General features: G+C 46.1%; 1 protein-coding gene across 1 annotated transcript in view; it reads left to right on the plus strand.

The window, feature by feature from the left end:
• The window catches only part of LOC129831136 (protein tweety homolog 2-like), a 70565-nt gene that overhangs the window by 14584 nt on the left and 39589 nt on the right, over nucleotides 1-16392 (plus strand). Inside the window, exon 3 of the mRNA XM_055894211.1 lies at nucleotides 4043-4154. Within this exon, the coding sequence (XP_055750186.1) occupies nucleotides 4043-4154 (112 nt within the window). The remainder of the gene's footprint in view (nucleotides 1-4042; nucleotides 4155-16392) is intronic.

The raw sequence follows: 16392 nt of genomic DNA on the forward strand, positions 1-16392 counted from the left end.
AGTGTGTTGTCACGGATCCCTCCAGAACCTTCATTACACACACCTGTCCCCTATTCCCACAGATTGTATTTGTATATATGTGCCCTCTGGTTTCCATTGGGCGGTAGATTATTGTTACTATGTCCGTTGATGCATGTGAGGACCTGTGCTGTGTGTTTGGGTTTTCGTGCCCTTGTGGATTGCGCAGATGATTACGGGTCTCGTCCCGTGTTAATCGTTGTGCGCGTGTGTTATTTTTTTCGAGGTACTCCTCGCTCTTTTGTTTTGGGTTTCTACCCAGTGTTTTGTGACGTGTTTGTTTGGTCTTCGTCCCCGTGCCTTTACACGGCGCGCCGTAATTTAGGCTTAATTTAAAAAAGTATTACGCATTCCTGTGGCTGTCTCCCGATCCTTCCTGTGGCTGTCTCCCGATCCTTCCTGTGGCGGTCTCCCGATCCTTCCTGTGGCGGTCTCCCGATCCTTCCTGTGGCTGTCTCCCGATCCTTCCTGTGGCTGTCTCCCGATCCTTCCTGTGGCGGTCTCCCGATCCTTCCTGTGGCTGTCTCCCGATCCTTCCTGTGGCGGTCTCCCGATCCTTCCTGTGGCTGTCTCCCGATCCTTCCTGTGGCTGTCTCCCGATCCTTCCTGTGGCTGTCTCCCGATCCTTCCTGTGGCGGTCTCCCGATCCTTCCTGTGGCTGTCTCCCGATCCTTCCTGTGGCGGTCTCCCGATCCTTCCTGTGGCGGTCTCCCGATCCTTCCTGTGGCTGTCTCCCGATCCTTCCTGCCAACGTGACAAGTGTCCACAACTAAAGATTCATTGTGGAATCTGAAAAGACACGTATCCCAAAAGCACGATGGGATACTTACTACGTGCACATGCTAAAAGAAAGGAATGAGGTGTGTAGATAACTGTGTCATTGTAGCAAAGTATTTATTTACAAAACAAATCTGATCTCTTAAAAGTTTAATTCGTTTTTGTTTCTTATTTATACAATAGGTCGTTGCTCAATAGGCCTGGCATATTTCCATTTTCAAGGAGCTTTCCATTTTGATTGGGTTATTTAGCCTAAAAACCTTTAGGCCTACCTACTGTATGTAAAAAATAAATGAACTATCTCTGCCCAGCCTGGGGTGTTGAGCATCCCCATTGGCCCTGCCAGTGTAGGGAGGATATTCTCCGCTGCTGGCCGGCTCTCCAGAAAACATTGCATGAGCATGAAGCCACAGACTGGCCCAACTCATGTTTCTCAAAATGAATTCAAAGGCACCGTAGACTGAGCCTAATAAGGCATTTTTTCTTTTAATTTGTATTTAATTCTAAATAAGTCACAACTTATAGACTATAATGATTTAATACAACTAAATGTTATTTAAATGCTGAGAGCTTTATGTCCCTACCAGCCTATTGTGTCCCACTCGCTAATGCTTCATAATGTATTTCGTTGTAGGTTATAGCCTTGAAATAGTCAACTACTTTTAGACCAGAGCCCTATGGCCAATGGCACCCTATTCCCTATACAGTGCACTACTTTAGACCAGAGCCCTGTGTACACTATATAGGAAATGGGTTGGCATTTGGGATGCAAACAGAGATCCTCATGCAGGAAATACAGAAATCTGCACCCAACACAACGAAGTAGCTAAGGTGCAGTTAGATAAGTGACTTGCTCTCTCTGACAAAGGTGTGACCGAACGCTTGGCAAATAAATGACTGTCATTTGCTGAGTATGCTGAGGTGTCTTCCTTCAGTAGAGATCTTAGTGCAGCTTTTGTATGCAGATCTGAGAGAGACAGAGAGAGAGAGACAGAGAGAGAGAGTGACGTCAGTTAGTTAGTGACCAGACTCTAGAACATTGGCCGTTAGTTAGTGACCAGACTCCAGAACATCACAGTTAGTTAGTGACCAGACTCTAGAACATTGGCAGTTAGTTAGTGACCAGACTCTAGAACATTGGCAGTTAGTTAGTGGCCAGACTCCAGAACATCGGCAGTTAGTTAGTGACCAGACTCTAGAACATTGGCAATTAGTTAGTGACCAGGCTCTAGAACATTGGCAGTTAGTTAGTGACCAGACTCTAGAACATTGTAAGTTAGTTAGTTACCAGGCTCTAGAACATTGGCAGTTAGTTAGTGACCAGACTCTAGAACATTGGCAGTTAGTTAGTAACCAGACTCCAGAACATCGGCAGTTAGTTAGTGACCAGACTCTAGAACATTGGCAATTAGTTAGTGACCAGACTCTAGAACATTGTAAGTTAGTTATTGGCAGCTAGTGAATGACTGAAGGATATGAAGGTCAGTGTATATACGGGGTGGGATGGGGATTGGTGCACCATGACAGAGATCCTGGTCTGCTCTGTCTAATACAGTGATTGATGACTTACATCCTCAGGGGCACAGAACCTCCCTAAAACCTGTCCCAGTGTGTCTGACCTGTGACCTCTAACAGAATGAGCTCACTGGTACCAGATGTGATGGACGAGTATCATTATTAGTGGGGGACATGAGTACAGGTCTACTGGGAGGTAGTAGCATTGTAATGTCTAGGCAAACGTGTCCTGTTACAGCACAGCCTAAAGGAACGTTGAGAATGCATGGTGCCAGACAGGTTTCTGTCTGTGTCTAGTCCCATGGGGCTGTGGTGTTTGGGATTTGGGTTGATTTAACCTTTGACACGTACGAACACACGGGTGTGATCATTCAACAGTGGTCTTCGCAGTGTTCGCTCAAACCGGTGTGATTAGAACACTTATTTTGTTTTTACAACTTGATTGGAGTCCACCTATGGTCAATTCAGTTGACTGGACATGATGATTAGGAAAGGCACACTCCTGTCTCTATGAGGTCCCACAGTTGACAGTGTATGTCAGAGCAAAAACCAAGCCATGGGGTCGAAGGAATTATCCGTAGAGCTCTGAGACAGGATTGTGTTGAGGCACAGGTCTGGGGAAGGGTACCAAAAAAGTGCCATTAAAAAAAAATTAAAAGGGTTTCGCTTTGTTCTTAATGGGGTATTGTGATGTCATTATGGGGTATTGTGATGGCATTATGGGGTATTGTGTGTAGATTGATAAGGGAAAAATGTATTTAATCTATTTTAGAATAAGGCTGTAATATAACAAAATGTGGAAAAAGGGAAGGGGTCTGAATGCCATGCGGTAGCAGTGACAACAGTCTATGACTTGGGTGGCTAACGTCTTTAGCTACTTTTAGGGCCTTCCTCTGACACCGCCTGGTATAGAGGTACTGGATGGCAAGGAGCTGGGCCCAAGTGATGTCCTGAAATCATTATCCATGTCAGAGCAGCCTGTCCATTCTGGGGTACAGGTCCTCTGACACCGCCTGGTATAGAGGTCCTGGATGGCAGGGAGCTGGGCCCCGGTGATGTACTGGAGTCATTATCCATGTCAGAGCAGCCTGTCCATTCTGGGGTACAGGTCCTCTGGGCATAATGGCCCAAGTTGTCCTATTACAGTCAGTTTCAGCAAGGTGGCTCAGTAACCATGCCAGTGCAGCTCAGCTTGGCTCAGTAGTGTGAAACAGGGTATCAGAGTGTCCTGTACTTGAGAGAGATAGATGTTTCCTCTACAGAGAAAGAGGATATATTTAACCAATGCGTCACAACGACACAATGACACATGATGCTAAGTGTGAAGTCTAGAGACGGGGTGAGGAGACAGATGAGCGGAAGGAAGGAAAGAAGGAGGAGATATTGGAGGAAAGAGAGAAGGAAAGGCGAGAGCTATAATCACCCTTCAGAGACCTCTCTTCTTCCTATAGTTAGCTGTGCTGTAAAGGGCTGCATATGGCAGACAGGCAGTATTGTGGGAGACATCTCAGTTCAATAGCACTCTCTTTGTGCCTTTGATTCTGCCGTTTTATTGGTTTGATTGAGTTACAGATGAAGATGAAACAAAGTGCCCCGCCCCTCAAATCTTTCCACAACTATTTTGTAAAAGCAATTTTGTTTGATACTTGATTTGGACCCAGATTTAGTTCCAATGTGAACATGAAGAAATTAAAAGGTTCTCTGTTTTTAATGTTTATTTCTTCTGTTGCAGCTCTGCTGTTGGAGTGGGTTTCTATGGTAACAGTCAGACCAATGACGGGGTGTACCAGCTGACCTACTCCCTCCACAATGCCAACCACACTCTGGGTGGCATCAACGGCTTGGTAAGATCCCAGGACACAGCTCAGTAGAGCCCTGTACACTGGTACCGTTCACTGTGTGTAGAACTGTACCTGGAGGTCAGTGTGTGCAGTCTCCCTTTGAAATGGTCTTATTCAATATTCAATACAGCTACTAGCTATTTGTCTTGTATAACCCCAGTCCTTCTAGCTACAATGTAGTGGTATGTTGTTATGGACTCTGTAAATATGACTGTAGTGGTATGTTGTTATGGACTGTAAATATGACTGTAGTGGTATGTTGTTATGGACTCTGTAAATATGACTGTAGTGGTATGTTGTTATGGACTCTGTAAATATGACTGTAGTGGTATGTTGTTATGGACTCTGTAAATATCACTGTAGTGGTATGTTGTTACGGACTCTGTAAATATGACTGTAGTGGTATGTTGTTACGGACTCTGTAAATATGACTGTAGTGGTATGTTGTTATGGACTCTGTAAATATCACTGTAGTGGTATGTTGTTATGGACTCTGTAAATATGACTGTAGTGGTATGTTGTTATGGCTGTAGTGGTATGTTGTTATGGCTGTAGTGGTATGTTGTTATGACTGTAGTGGTATGTTGTTATGGCTGTAGTGGTATGTTGTTATGACTGTAGTGGTATGTTGTTATGACTGTAGTGGTATGTTGTTATCCAGTTCGGTAAATAACAACTACAAGCTTAGTTTACAAAGGAAACAAAGGTTTCCTTTGTTAATGGAGGGTTCATCATCTGTCCCAGTAAATTCACACGCCCCGGGGGGCCTCTATCCCCTTATGATCCCCCAGTCCTGGTAGGGGGTGACTGGTTTGGGGACTGGTGGTGGAGCCTGGGCCCTTCTGGTGGTGAACTGCTTCCAGCCCGTGGAGTGTGGTGGGGGGTGTGGGGGGGGGGGTGATAGAATAGAATTGGGGGTTTAGAGGGGGTGGATGGAATGGAAGTGGGGGGTATAGTGGGGGTGAGGTGCAGTAACAGGGTGATGAATAGAGGAGTGGTAGAGGGGTGAGGTGTAGTAACAGGGTGATGAATAGAGGAGTGGTAGAGGGGTGAGGTGCAGTAACAGGGTGATGAATAGAGGAGTGGTAGGGGGGTGAGGTGCAGAAACAGGGTGATGAATAGAGGAGTGGTAGAGGGGTGAGGTGTAGAAACAGGGTGATGAATAGAGGAGTGGTAGAGGGGTGAGGTGTAGTAACAGGGTGATGGAATAGAGGAGTGGTAGAGGGGTGAGGTGTAGTAACAGGGTGATGAATTGAGGAGTGGTAGAGGGGTGAGGTGTAGAAACAGGGTGATGAATAGAGGAGTGGTAGAGGGGTGAGGTGCAGTAGCAGGGTGATGAATAGAGGAGGGGTGAGGTGCAGTAACAGGGTGATGAATAGAGGAGTGGTAGAGGGGTGAGGTGTAGTAACAGGGTGATGAATAGAGGAGTGGTAGAGGGGTGAGGTGCAGTAGCAGGGTGATGAATAGAGGAGTGGTAGAGGGGTGAGGTGTAGTAACAGGGTGATGAATAGAGGAGTGATAGAGGGGTGAGGTGTAGTAACAGGGTGATGAATAGAGGAGTGGTAGAGGGGTGAGGTGTAGTAACAGGGTGATGAATAGAGGAGTGATAGAGGGGTGAGGTGTAGTAACAGGGTGATGGAATAGAGGAGTGGTAGAGGGGTGAGGTGCAGTAACAGGGTGATGAATTGAGGAGTGGTAGAGGGGTGAGGTGCAGTAACAGGGTGATGAATAGAGGAGTGGTAGAGGGGTGAGGTGTAGTAACAGGGTGATGGAATAGAGGAGTGGTAGAGGGGTGAGGTGTAGTAACAGGGTGATGAATAGAGGAGTGGTAGAGGGGTGAGGTGCAGTAGCAGGGTGATGAATAGAGGAGTGGTAGAGGGGTGAGGTGTAGTTACAGGGTGATGAATAGAGGGGTGAGGTGTAGTAACAGGGTGATGGAATAGAGGAGTGGTAGAGGGGTGAGGTGTAGTAACAGGGTGATGAATAGAGGAGTGGTAGAGGGGTGAGGTGCAGTAACAGGGTGATGAATAGAGGAGTGGTAGGGGGGTGAGGTGCAGAAACAGGGTGATGAATAGAGGAGTGGTAGAGGGGTGAGGTGTAGAAACAGGGTGATGAATAGAGGAGTGGTAGAGGGGTGAGGTGTAGTAACAGGGTGATGGAATAGAGGAGTGGTAGAGGGGTGAGGTGTAGTAACAGGGTGATGAATTGAGGAGTGGTAGAGGGGTGAGGTGTAGAAACAGGGTGATGAATAGAGGAGTGGTAGAGGGGTGAGGTGCAGTAGCAGGGTGATGAATAGAGGAGGGGTGAGGTGCAGTAACAGGGTGATGAATAGAGGAGTGGTAGAGGGGTGAGGTGTAGTAACAGGGTGATGAATAGAGGAGTGGTAGAGGGGTGAGGTGTAGAAACAGGGTGATGAATAGAGGAGTGGTAGAGGGGTGAGGTGTAGTAACAGGGTGATGAATAGAGGAGTGATAGAGGGGTGAGGTGTAGTAACAGGGTGATGGAATAGAGGAGTGGTAGAGGGGTGAGGTGCAGTAACAGGGTGATGAATTGAGGAGTGGTAGAGGGGTGAGGTGCAGTAACAGGGTGATGAATAGAGGAGTGGTAGAGGGGTGAGGTGTAGTAACAGGGTGATGGAATAGAGGAGTGGTAGAGGGGTGAGGTGTAGTAACAGGGTGATGAATAGAGGAGTGGTAGAGGGGTGAGGTGCAGTAGCAGGGTGATGAATGGAGGAGTGGTAGAGGGGTGAGGTGTAGTAACAGGGTGATGAATAGAGGAGTTATAGAGGGGTGAGGTGTAGTAACAGGGTGATGAATAGAGGAGTGGTAGAGGGGTGAGGTGTAGTAACAGGGTGATGAATAGAGGAGTGATAGAGGGGTGAGGTGTAGTAACAGGGTGATGGAATAGAGGAGTGGTAGAGGGGTGAGGTGCAGTAACAGGGTGATGAATTGAGGAGTGGTAGAGGGGTGAGGTGCAGTAACAGGGTGATGAATAGAGGAGTGGTAGAGGGGTGAGGTGTAGTAACAGGGTGATGGAATAGAGGAGTGGTAGAGGGGTGAGGTGTAGTAACAGGGTGATGAATAGAGGAGTGGTAGAGGGGTGAGGTGCAGTAGCAGGGTGATGAATAGAGGAGTGGTAGAGGGGTGAGGTGTAGTTACAGGGTGATGAATAGAGGGGTGAGGTGTAGTAACAGGGTGATGGAATAGAGGAGTGGTAGAGGGGTGAGGTGTAGTAACAGGGTGATGAATAGAGGAGTGGTAGAGGGGTGAGGTGCAGTAACAGGGTGATGAATAGAGGAGTGGTAGGGGGGTGAGGTGCAGAAACAGGGTGATGAATAGAGGAGTGGTAGAGGGGTGAGGTGTAGAAACAGGGTGATGAATAGAGGAGTGGTAGAGGGGTGAGGTGGAGTAACAGGGTGATGGAATAGAGGAGTGGTAGAGGGGTGAGGTGTAGTAACAGGGTGATGAATTGAGGAGTGGTAGAGGGGTGAGGTGTAGAAACAGGGTGATGAATAGAGGAGTGGTAGAGGGGTGAGGTGCAGTAGCAGGGTGATGAATAGAGGAGGGGTGAGGTGCAGTAACAGGGTGATGAATAGAGGAGTGGTAGAGGGGTGAGGTGTAGTAACAGGGTGATGAATAGAGGAGTGGTAGAGGGGTGAGGTGTAGAAACAGGGTGATGAATAGAGGAGTGGTAGAGGGGTGAGGTGTAGTAACAGGGTGATGAATAGAGGAGTGATAGAGGGGTGAGGTGTAGTAACAGGGTGATGGAATAGAGGAGTGGTAGAGGGGTGAGGTGCAGTAACAGGGTGATGAATTGAGGAGTGGTAGAGGGGTGAGGTGCAGTAACAGGGTGATGAATAGAGGAGTGGTAGAGGGGTGAGGTGTAGTAACAGGGTGATGGAATAGAGGAGTGGTAGAGGGGTGAGGTGTAGTAACAGGGTGATGAATAGAGGAGTGGTAGAGGGGTGAGGTGCAGTAGCAGGGTGATGAATAGAGGAGTGGTAGAGGGGTGAGGTGTAGTTACAGGGTGATGAATAGAGGGGTGAGGTGTAGTAACAGGGTGATGGAATAGAGGAGTGGTAGAGGGGTGAGGTGTAGTAACAGGGTGATGAATAGAGGAGTGGTAGAGGGGTGAGGTGCAGTAGCAGGGTGATGAATAGAGGAGTGGTAGAGGGGTGAGGTGTAGTAACAGGGTGATGAATAGAGGAGTGATAGAGGGGTGAGGTGTAGTAACAGGGTGATGAATAGAGGAGTGGTAGAGGGGTGAGGTGCAGTAGCGGGGTGATGAATAGAGGAGTGGTAGAGGGGTGAGGTGTAGTAACAGGGTGATGAATAGAGGAGTGGTAGAGGGGTGAGGTGTAGTAACAGGGTGATGAATAGAGGAGTGGTAGAGGGGTGAGGTGCAGTAACGGGGTGATGAAAAGAGGAGTGGTAGAGGGGTGAGGTGTAGTAACAGGGTGATGGAATAGAGGAGTGGTAGAGGGGTGAGGTGTAGTAACAGGGTGATGGATAGAGGAGTGGTAGAGGGGTGAGGTGTAGTAACAGGGTGATGGAATAGAGGAGTGGTAGAGGGGTGAGGTGCAGTAACAGGGTGATGAATAGAGGAGTGGTAGAGGGGTGAGGTGTAGTAACAGGGTGATGGAATAGAGGAGTGGTAGAGGGGTGTTAGAAGGTAGTAACAGTCTGGGGTAGTAGAGGGTCTGTTAGAAGGTAGTAATAGTCTGGGGCAGTAGAGGGTCTGTTAGTCAGAAGGTAGTTATAGTCTGGGGCAGTAGAGGGTCTATTATACAGAAGGTAGTAATAGTCTGGGGCAGTAGAGGGTCTGTTAGAAGGTAGTAATAGTCTGGGGTAGTAGAGGGTCTATTATACAGAAGGTAGTAACAGTCTGGGGTAGTAGAGGGTCTGTTAGAAGGTAGTTATAGTCTGGGGTAGTAGAGGGTCTGTTAGAAGGTAGTAATAGTCTGGGGTAGTAGAGGGTCTATTATACAGAAGGTAGTAACAGTCTGGGGTAGTAGAGGGTCTGTTAGAAGGTAGTTATAGTCTGGGGTAGTAGAGGGTCTGTTAGAAGGTAGTAATAGTCTGGGGTAGTAGAGGGTCTGTTAGAAGGTAGTAATAGTCTGGGGTAGTAGAGGGTCTATTATACAGAAGGTAGTAATAGTCTGGGGCAGTAGAGGGTCTGTTAGAAGGTAGTAATAGTCTGGGGCAGTAGAGGGTCTGTTAGAAGGTAGTAATAGTCTGGGGCAGTAGAGGGTCTATTATACAGAAGGTAGTAATAGTCTGGGTAGTAGAGGGTCTATTATACAGAAGGTAGTAATAGTCTGGGGTAGTAGAGGGTCTATTATACAGAAGGTAGTAATAGTCTGGGGTAGTAGAGGGTCTGTTAGACAGAAGGTAGTAACAGTCTGGGGCAGTAGAGGGTCTGTTATACAGAAGGTAGTAATAGTCTGGGTAGTAGAGGGTCTATTATACAGAAGGTAGTAATAGTCTGGGTAGTAGAGGGTCTATTATACAGAAGGTAGTAATAGTCTGGGGTAGTAGAGGGTCTATTATACAGAAGGTAGTAATAGTCTGGGGTAGTAGAGGGTCTATTATACAGAAGGTAGTAATAGTCTGGGGTAGTAGAGGGTCTATTATACAGAAGGTAGTAATAGTCTGGGGTAGTAGAGGGTCTGTTAGACAGAAGGTAGTAATAGTCTGGGGCAGTAGAGGGTCTGTTAGAAGGTAGTAATAGTCTGGGGCAGTAGAGGGTCTGTTAGAAGGTAGTAATAGTCTGGGGCAGTAGAGGGTCTATTATACAGAAGGTAGTAATAGTCTGGGTAGTAGAGGGTCTATTATACAGAAGGTAGTAATAGTCTGGGGTAGTAGAGGGTCTGTTAGTCACAAGGTAGTAACAGTCTGGGGCAGTAGAGGGTCTGTTAGAAGGTAGTAATAGTCTGGGGTAGTAGAGGGTCTGTTAGAAGGTAGTAACAGTCTGGGGTAGTAGAGGGTCTGTTAGAAGGTAGTAATAGTCTGGGGTAGTAGAGGGTCTGTTAGACAGAAGGTAGTAATAGTCTGGGGCAGTAGAGGGTCTGTTAGTCAGAAGGTAGTAATAGTCTGGGGTAGTAGAGGGTCTGTTAGAAGGTAGTTATAGTCTGGGGCAGTAGAGGGTCTGTTAGACAGAAGGTAGTAATAGTCTGGGGCAGTAGAGGGTCTGTTAGAAGGTAGTAATAGTCTGGGGTAGTAGAGGGTCTGTTAGAAGGTAGTAATAGTCTGGGGCAGTAGAAGGTCTGTTAGACAGAAGGTAGTAATAGTCTGGGGTAGTAGAGGGTCTGTTAGAAGGTAGTAATAGTCTGGGGTAGTAGAGGGTCTGTTAGAAGGTAGTAACAGTCTGGGGTAGTAGAGGGTCTGTTAGAAGGTAGTAATAGTCTGGGGTAGTAGAGGGTCTGTTAGAAGGTAATAATAGTCTGGGGTAGTAGAGGGTCTGTTAGAAGGTAGTAATAGTCTGGGGTAGTAGAGGGTCTGTTAGAAGGTAGTAATAGTCTGGGGTAGTAGAGGGTCTATTATACAGAAGGTAGTAATAGTCTGGGGTAGTAGAGGGTCTGTTAGAAGGTAGTAATAGTCTGGGGCAGTAGAAGGTCTGTTAGACAGAAGGTAGTAATAGTCTGGGGTAGTAGAGGGTCTGTTAGAAGGTAATAACAGTCTGGGGTAGTAGAGGGTCTGTTAGAAGGTAGTAATAGTCTGGGGCAGTAGATTGTCTGTTATACCGAAGGTAGTAATAGTCTGGGGTAGTAGAGGGTCTGTTAGAAGGTAATAACAGTCTGGGGCAGTAGAGGGTCTGTTAGAAGGTAGTAATAGTCTGGGGTAGTAGAGGGTCTGTTAGAAGGTAGTAACAGTCTGGGGTAGTAGAGGGTCTGTTATACAGAAGGTAGTAATAGTCTGGGGTAGTAGAGGGTCTGTTAGAAGGTAGTAATAGTCTGGGGCAGTAGAGGGTCTGTTAGAAGGTAGTAACAGTCTGGGGTAGTAGAGGGTCTGTTAGAAGGTAGTAATAGTCTGGGGTAGTAGAGGGTCTGTTAGTTAGAAGGTAGTAATAGTCTGGGGTAGTAGAGGGTCTATTATACAGAAGGTAGTAATAGTCTGGGGTAGTAGAGGGTCTATTATACAGAAGGTAATAACAGTCTGGGGTAGTAGAGGGTCTGTTAGAAGGTAGTAATAGTCTGGGGTAGTAGAGGGTCTGTTAGAAGGTAGTAATAGTCTGGGGTAGTAGAGGGTCTGTTAGAAGGTAGTAACAGTCTGGGGTAGTAGAGGGTCTGTTAGAAGGTAGTACTAGTCTGGGGTAGTAGAGGGTCTATTATACAGAAGGTAGTAACAGTCTGGGGTAGTAGAGGGTCTATTATACAGAAGGTAGTAATAGTCTGGGGTAGTAGAGGGTCTATTATACAGAAGGTAGTAATAGTCTGGGGTAGTAGAGGGTCTGTTAGTTAGAAGGTAGTTATAGTCTGGGGTAGTAGAGGGTCTGTTAGAAGGTAATAACAGTCTGGGGTAGTAGAGGGTCTATTATACAGAAGGTAGTAATAGTCTGGAGCAGTAGAGGGTCTGTTAGAAGGTAGTAACAGTCTGGGGTAGTAGAGGGTCTGTCAGAAGGTAGTAATAGTCTGGGGCAGTAGAGGGTCTATTATACAGAAGGTAGTAATAGTCTGGGGTAGTAGAGGGTCTATTATACATAAGGTAGTAACAGTCTGGGTAGTAGAGGGTCTGTTAGTTAGAAGGTAGTAACAGTCTGGGGTAGTAGAGGGTCTGTTAGAAGGTAGTAACAGTCTGGGGTAGTAGAGGGTCTGTTAGAAGGTAGTAATAGTCTGGGGTAGTAGAGGGTCTGTTAGAAGGTAATAACAGTCTGGGGTAGTAGAGGGTCTGTTAGAAGGTAGTAATAGTCTGGGGTAGTAGAGGGTCTGTTAGAAGGTAGTAATAGTCTGGGGTAGTAGAGGGTCTATTATACAGAAGGTAGTTATAGTCTGGGGTAGTAGAGGGTTTGTTAGAAGGTAGTAATAGTCTGGGGTAGTAGAGGGTCTGTTAGAAGGTAGTAATAGTCTGGGGTAGTAGAGGGTCTATTATACAGAAGGTAGTAATAGTCTGGGGTAGTAGAGGGTCTATTATACAGAAGGTAGTAATAGTCTGGGGTAGTAGAGGGTCTATTATACAGAAGGTAGTAATAGTCTGGGGTAGTAGAGGGTCTATTATACAGAAGGTAGTAATAGTCTGGGGTAGTAGAGGGTCTATTATACAGAAGGTAGTAACAGTCTGGGGCAGTAGAGGGTCTGTTAGTTAGAAGGTAGTAATAGTCTGGGGCAGTAGAGGGTCTGTTAGAAGGTAGTAACAGTCTGGGGTAGTAGAGGGTCTGTTAGAAGGTAGTAATAGTCTGGGGCAGTAGAGGGTCTGTTAGAAGGTAGTAATAGTCTGGGGCAGTAGAGGGTCTGTTAGACGGTAGTAATAGTCTGGGGTAGTAGAGGGTCTATTATACAGAAGGTAGTAACAGTCTGGGGCAGTAGAGGGTCTGTTAGTTAGAAGGTAGTAATAGTCTGGGGCAGTAGAGGGTCTGTTAGAAGGTAGTAACAGTCTGGGGTAGTAGAGGGTCTGTTAGAAGGTAGTAATAGTCTGGGGCAGTAGAGGGTCTGTTAGAAGGTAATAACAGTCTGGGGTAGTAGAGGGTCTGTTAGACAGAAGGTAGTAATAGTCTGGGGTAGTAGAGGGTCTGTTATACAGAAGGTAGTAATAGTCTGGGGTAGTAGAGGGTCTGTTAGAAGGTAGTAATAGTCTGGGGCAGTAGAGGGTCTGTTAGAAGGTAGTAATAGTCTGGGGCAGTAGAGGGTCTGTTAGAAGGTAGTAATAGTCTGGGGTAGTAGAGGGTCTGTTAGAAGGTAGTAATAGTCTGGGGCAGTAGAGGGTCTGTTAGAAGGTAATAACAGTCTGGGGTAGTAGAGGGTCTGTTAGACAGAAGGTAGTAATAGTCTGGGGTAGTAGAGGGTCTGTTATACAGAAGGTAGTAATAGTCTGGGGTAGTAGAGGGTCTGTTAGAAGGTAGTAATAGTCTGGGGCAGTAGAGGGTCTGTTAGAAGGTAATAACAGTCTGGGGCAGTAGAGGGTCTATTATACAGAAGGTAGTAATAGTCTGGGGTAGTAGAGGGTCTGTTATACAGAAGGTAGTAATAGTCTGGGGTAGTAGAGGGTCTGTTAGAAGGTAGTAATAGTCTGGGGTAGTAGAGGGTCTGTTAGAAGGTAGTAATAGTCTGGGGTAGTAGAGGGTCTGTTAGAAGGTAGTAATAGTCTGGGGTAGTAGAGGGTCTATTATACAGAAGGTAGTAATAGTCTGGGGTAGTAGAGGGTCTGTTATACAGAAGGTAGTAATAGTCTGGGGTAGTATAGGGTCTGTTAGAAGGTAGTAACAGTCTGGGGTAGTAGAGGGTTTGTTAGAAGGTAATAACAGTCTGGGGTAGTAGAGGGTCTGTTAGAAGGTAGTAACAGTCTGGGGTAGTAGAGGGTCTGTTAGAAGGTAGTAACAGTCTGGGGTAGTAGAGGGTTTGTTAGAAGGTAATAACAGTCTGGGGTAGTAGAGGGTCTGTTAGAAGGTAGTAACAGTCTGGGGTAGTAGAGGGTCTGTTAGAAGGTAGTAGAACAGGGATTATCTCTCCATCTGTCTGTACTAATGGTGGTTCAGCTCCTTTCAATGTGTCTGGACACGTTACTCTCATATCTTCCTCTAAACATCCAGGTTATACACATGCACACACACCACTTACAGACACAAGCACACACACATACCAAGCACACACACACACACCATTCACACGAATCACACACACACTCCAGATGCTCCAGATTCTCAACTAGTCTAAAGAAGGCCAGTTTTATTGCTTCTTTAATCAGAACAACAGTTTTCAGCTGTGCTAACATAATTGCAAAAGGGTTTTCTAATGATCAATTAGCTATTTAAACTGATTTACTTGGATTAGCTAACACAACCTGCTATTGGAACACAGGAGTGATGGTTGCTGATAATGGGCCTCTGTTCGCCTATTTAGATATTCCATTAAAAAATCAGCTGTTTCCAGCTACAATAGTCATTTAAAACATTAACAATGTCTGTATACTGTATTTCTGATCAGTTTGATGTTATTATAATGGACAAAAACAAGGACATTTCTAAGTGACCCCAGTGTTTTGAACGGTTGTACCTCCAGGATGTTTTTTGTACCGGGAGTTTCCCATGGTATTCCAACGTGGTTCCTGGGGCCTGCAATCTATGCTGGTATTGATTGTAGTGAACAGTCCTCCAGGGAAACAAACAGAGACTTCCTTATTTAAACCAGAACAGGAAGTAGTAACTAACATGTTTTATAAATACCATTTGTGGCAGTGTAAATGCAGGGAGGTAGAGTGTTGGAAACTCCCCACAGTTCCTAAGATGTCTCCTCAAATGTTCCCCAATTCAACCCAGCTTATCTGGTTTGATGACGATGAGGCGTGTTGTCTGGTCAAATCCCCCCTCTTAAATGAACAGTGGTTCTATCAGCTCTCTGTTTTGTGTCCCAAATGGCACTCTATTCCCTATATAGTGCACTACTTTTGACCAGCCTGGTCACTATATAGGGAGACCTATAGGCTGTGAGGCTTCCACCTCTCCTTCCAGGCCAGGGAGACCTATAGGCTGTGAGGCTTCCACCTCTCCTTCCAGGCCAGGCAGACCTATAGGCAGTGAGGCTTCCACCTCTCCTTCCAGGGCAGGTAGACCAATAGGCTGTGAGGCTTCCACCTCTCCTTCCAGGCCAGGCAGACCTATAGGCAGTGAGGCTTCCACCTCTCCTTCCAGGCCAGGCAGACCTATGGGCAGTGAGGCTTCCACCTCTCCTTCCAGGCCAGGCAGACCTATGGGCAGTGAGGCTTCCACCTCTCCTTCCAGGCCAGGCAGAACTATAGGCTGTGAGGCTTCCACCTCTCCTTCCAGGCCAGGCAGACCTATGGGCTGTCAGGGTCCCACTTCTCCTTCCTGTTGGTCGGGCTGGGGTGAAAGATGAACGTTAGGCGGCAGGTGGTGGTGTGTGGTGGGGGCAGGGCATCAGAGCAGTTTCCTGGCAATCAGAGACCTTCCCTAAGGACCTGGGGAGGAGAGGAGGATGTGTTACATAGTGTCCTTACTGTCTTACCACATAGCTGTGCTCTCTGGCTCCATACTGTCAGGTCCAATTGGGTTCCAATTGGTACTCTATTCCCTATGAATTTCACTACTGTTGACCCATACGGCGGGAACAATAGTACTATATACTGTATATACAGTACCAGTCAAAAGTTTAGACACACCTACTCAAGGGTTTTTCTTTATTTTTACTATTTTCTACATTGCTTGATGGTTTTTGCTACTACACTTGAAGAAACTTTCTGTCTTAAAGTAATGATAGATTGTTGTTTCTCTTTGTTTATTTGAGCTCTTCTTGCCATAATATGGACTTGGTCTTTTACCAAATAGGGCTATCTTCTGTGTCCCACCTCTACCTTGTCACAACACAACAAATTGCCTCAAACACGTTAAGAAGGAAAGAAATTCCACAAATTAACTTTTAACAAGGCACACCTGTTAATTGAAATGCATTCCAGGTGACAACCTCATGATACTGGTTGAGAGAATGCCAAGAGTGTGCATTAGCCTAGTCTAAGATACTAGCTGAACTAGGATTGGTTTTGGTACTGTCAACATAGCCTAGTCTAAGATACTAGCTGAACTAGGATTGGTTTTGATACTGTCAACATAGACTAGTCTAAGATACTAGCTGAACTAGGATTGGTTTTCGATACTGTCAACATAGCCTAGTCTAAGATACTAGCTGAACTAGGATTGGTTTTGATACTGTCAACATAGCCTAGTCTAAGATACTAGCTTAACTAGGATTGGTTTTGATACTGTCAACATAGCCTAGTCTAAGATACTAGCTGAACTAGGCTTGGTTTTGATACTGTCAACATAGCCTAGTCTAAGATACTAGCTGAACTAGGATAATGATAGATCAAATGTGTTATTTCTAAGTTTTGATGTCTTCACTATTATTCTACAATGTAGAAAATAGTTATTAAAAAGATAGAAAAACCCTTGAATGAGTAGATGTGTCCAAACCGTTGACTGGTACTGTATGTACTACAGCAGCAATACCTGGGGTGGAAGATTTAAGACATTGGCTCTAATAATGTTCTTCGGTTGGCATTTCTTAGGCCCCTGGGCT

Source organism: Salvelinus fontinalis, chromosome 2 (assembly GCF_029448725.1).
Source record: "Salvelinus fontinalis isolate EN_2023a chromosome 2, ASM2944872v1, whole genome shotgun sequence".
NCBI lineage: Eukaryota > Metazoa > Chordata > Actinopteri > Salmoniformes > Salmonidae > Salvelinus > Salvelinus fontinalis.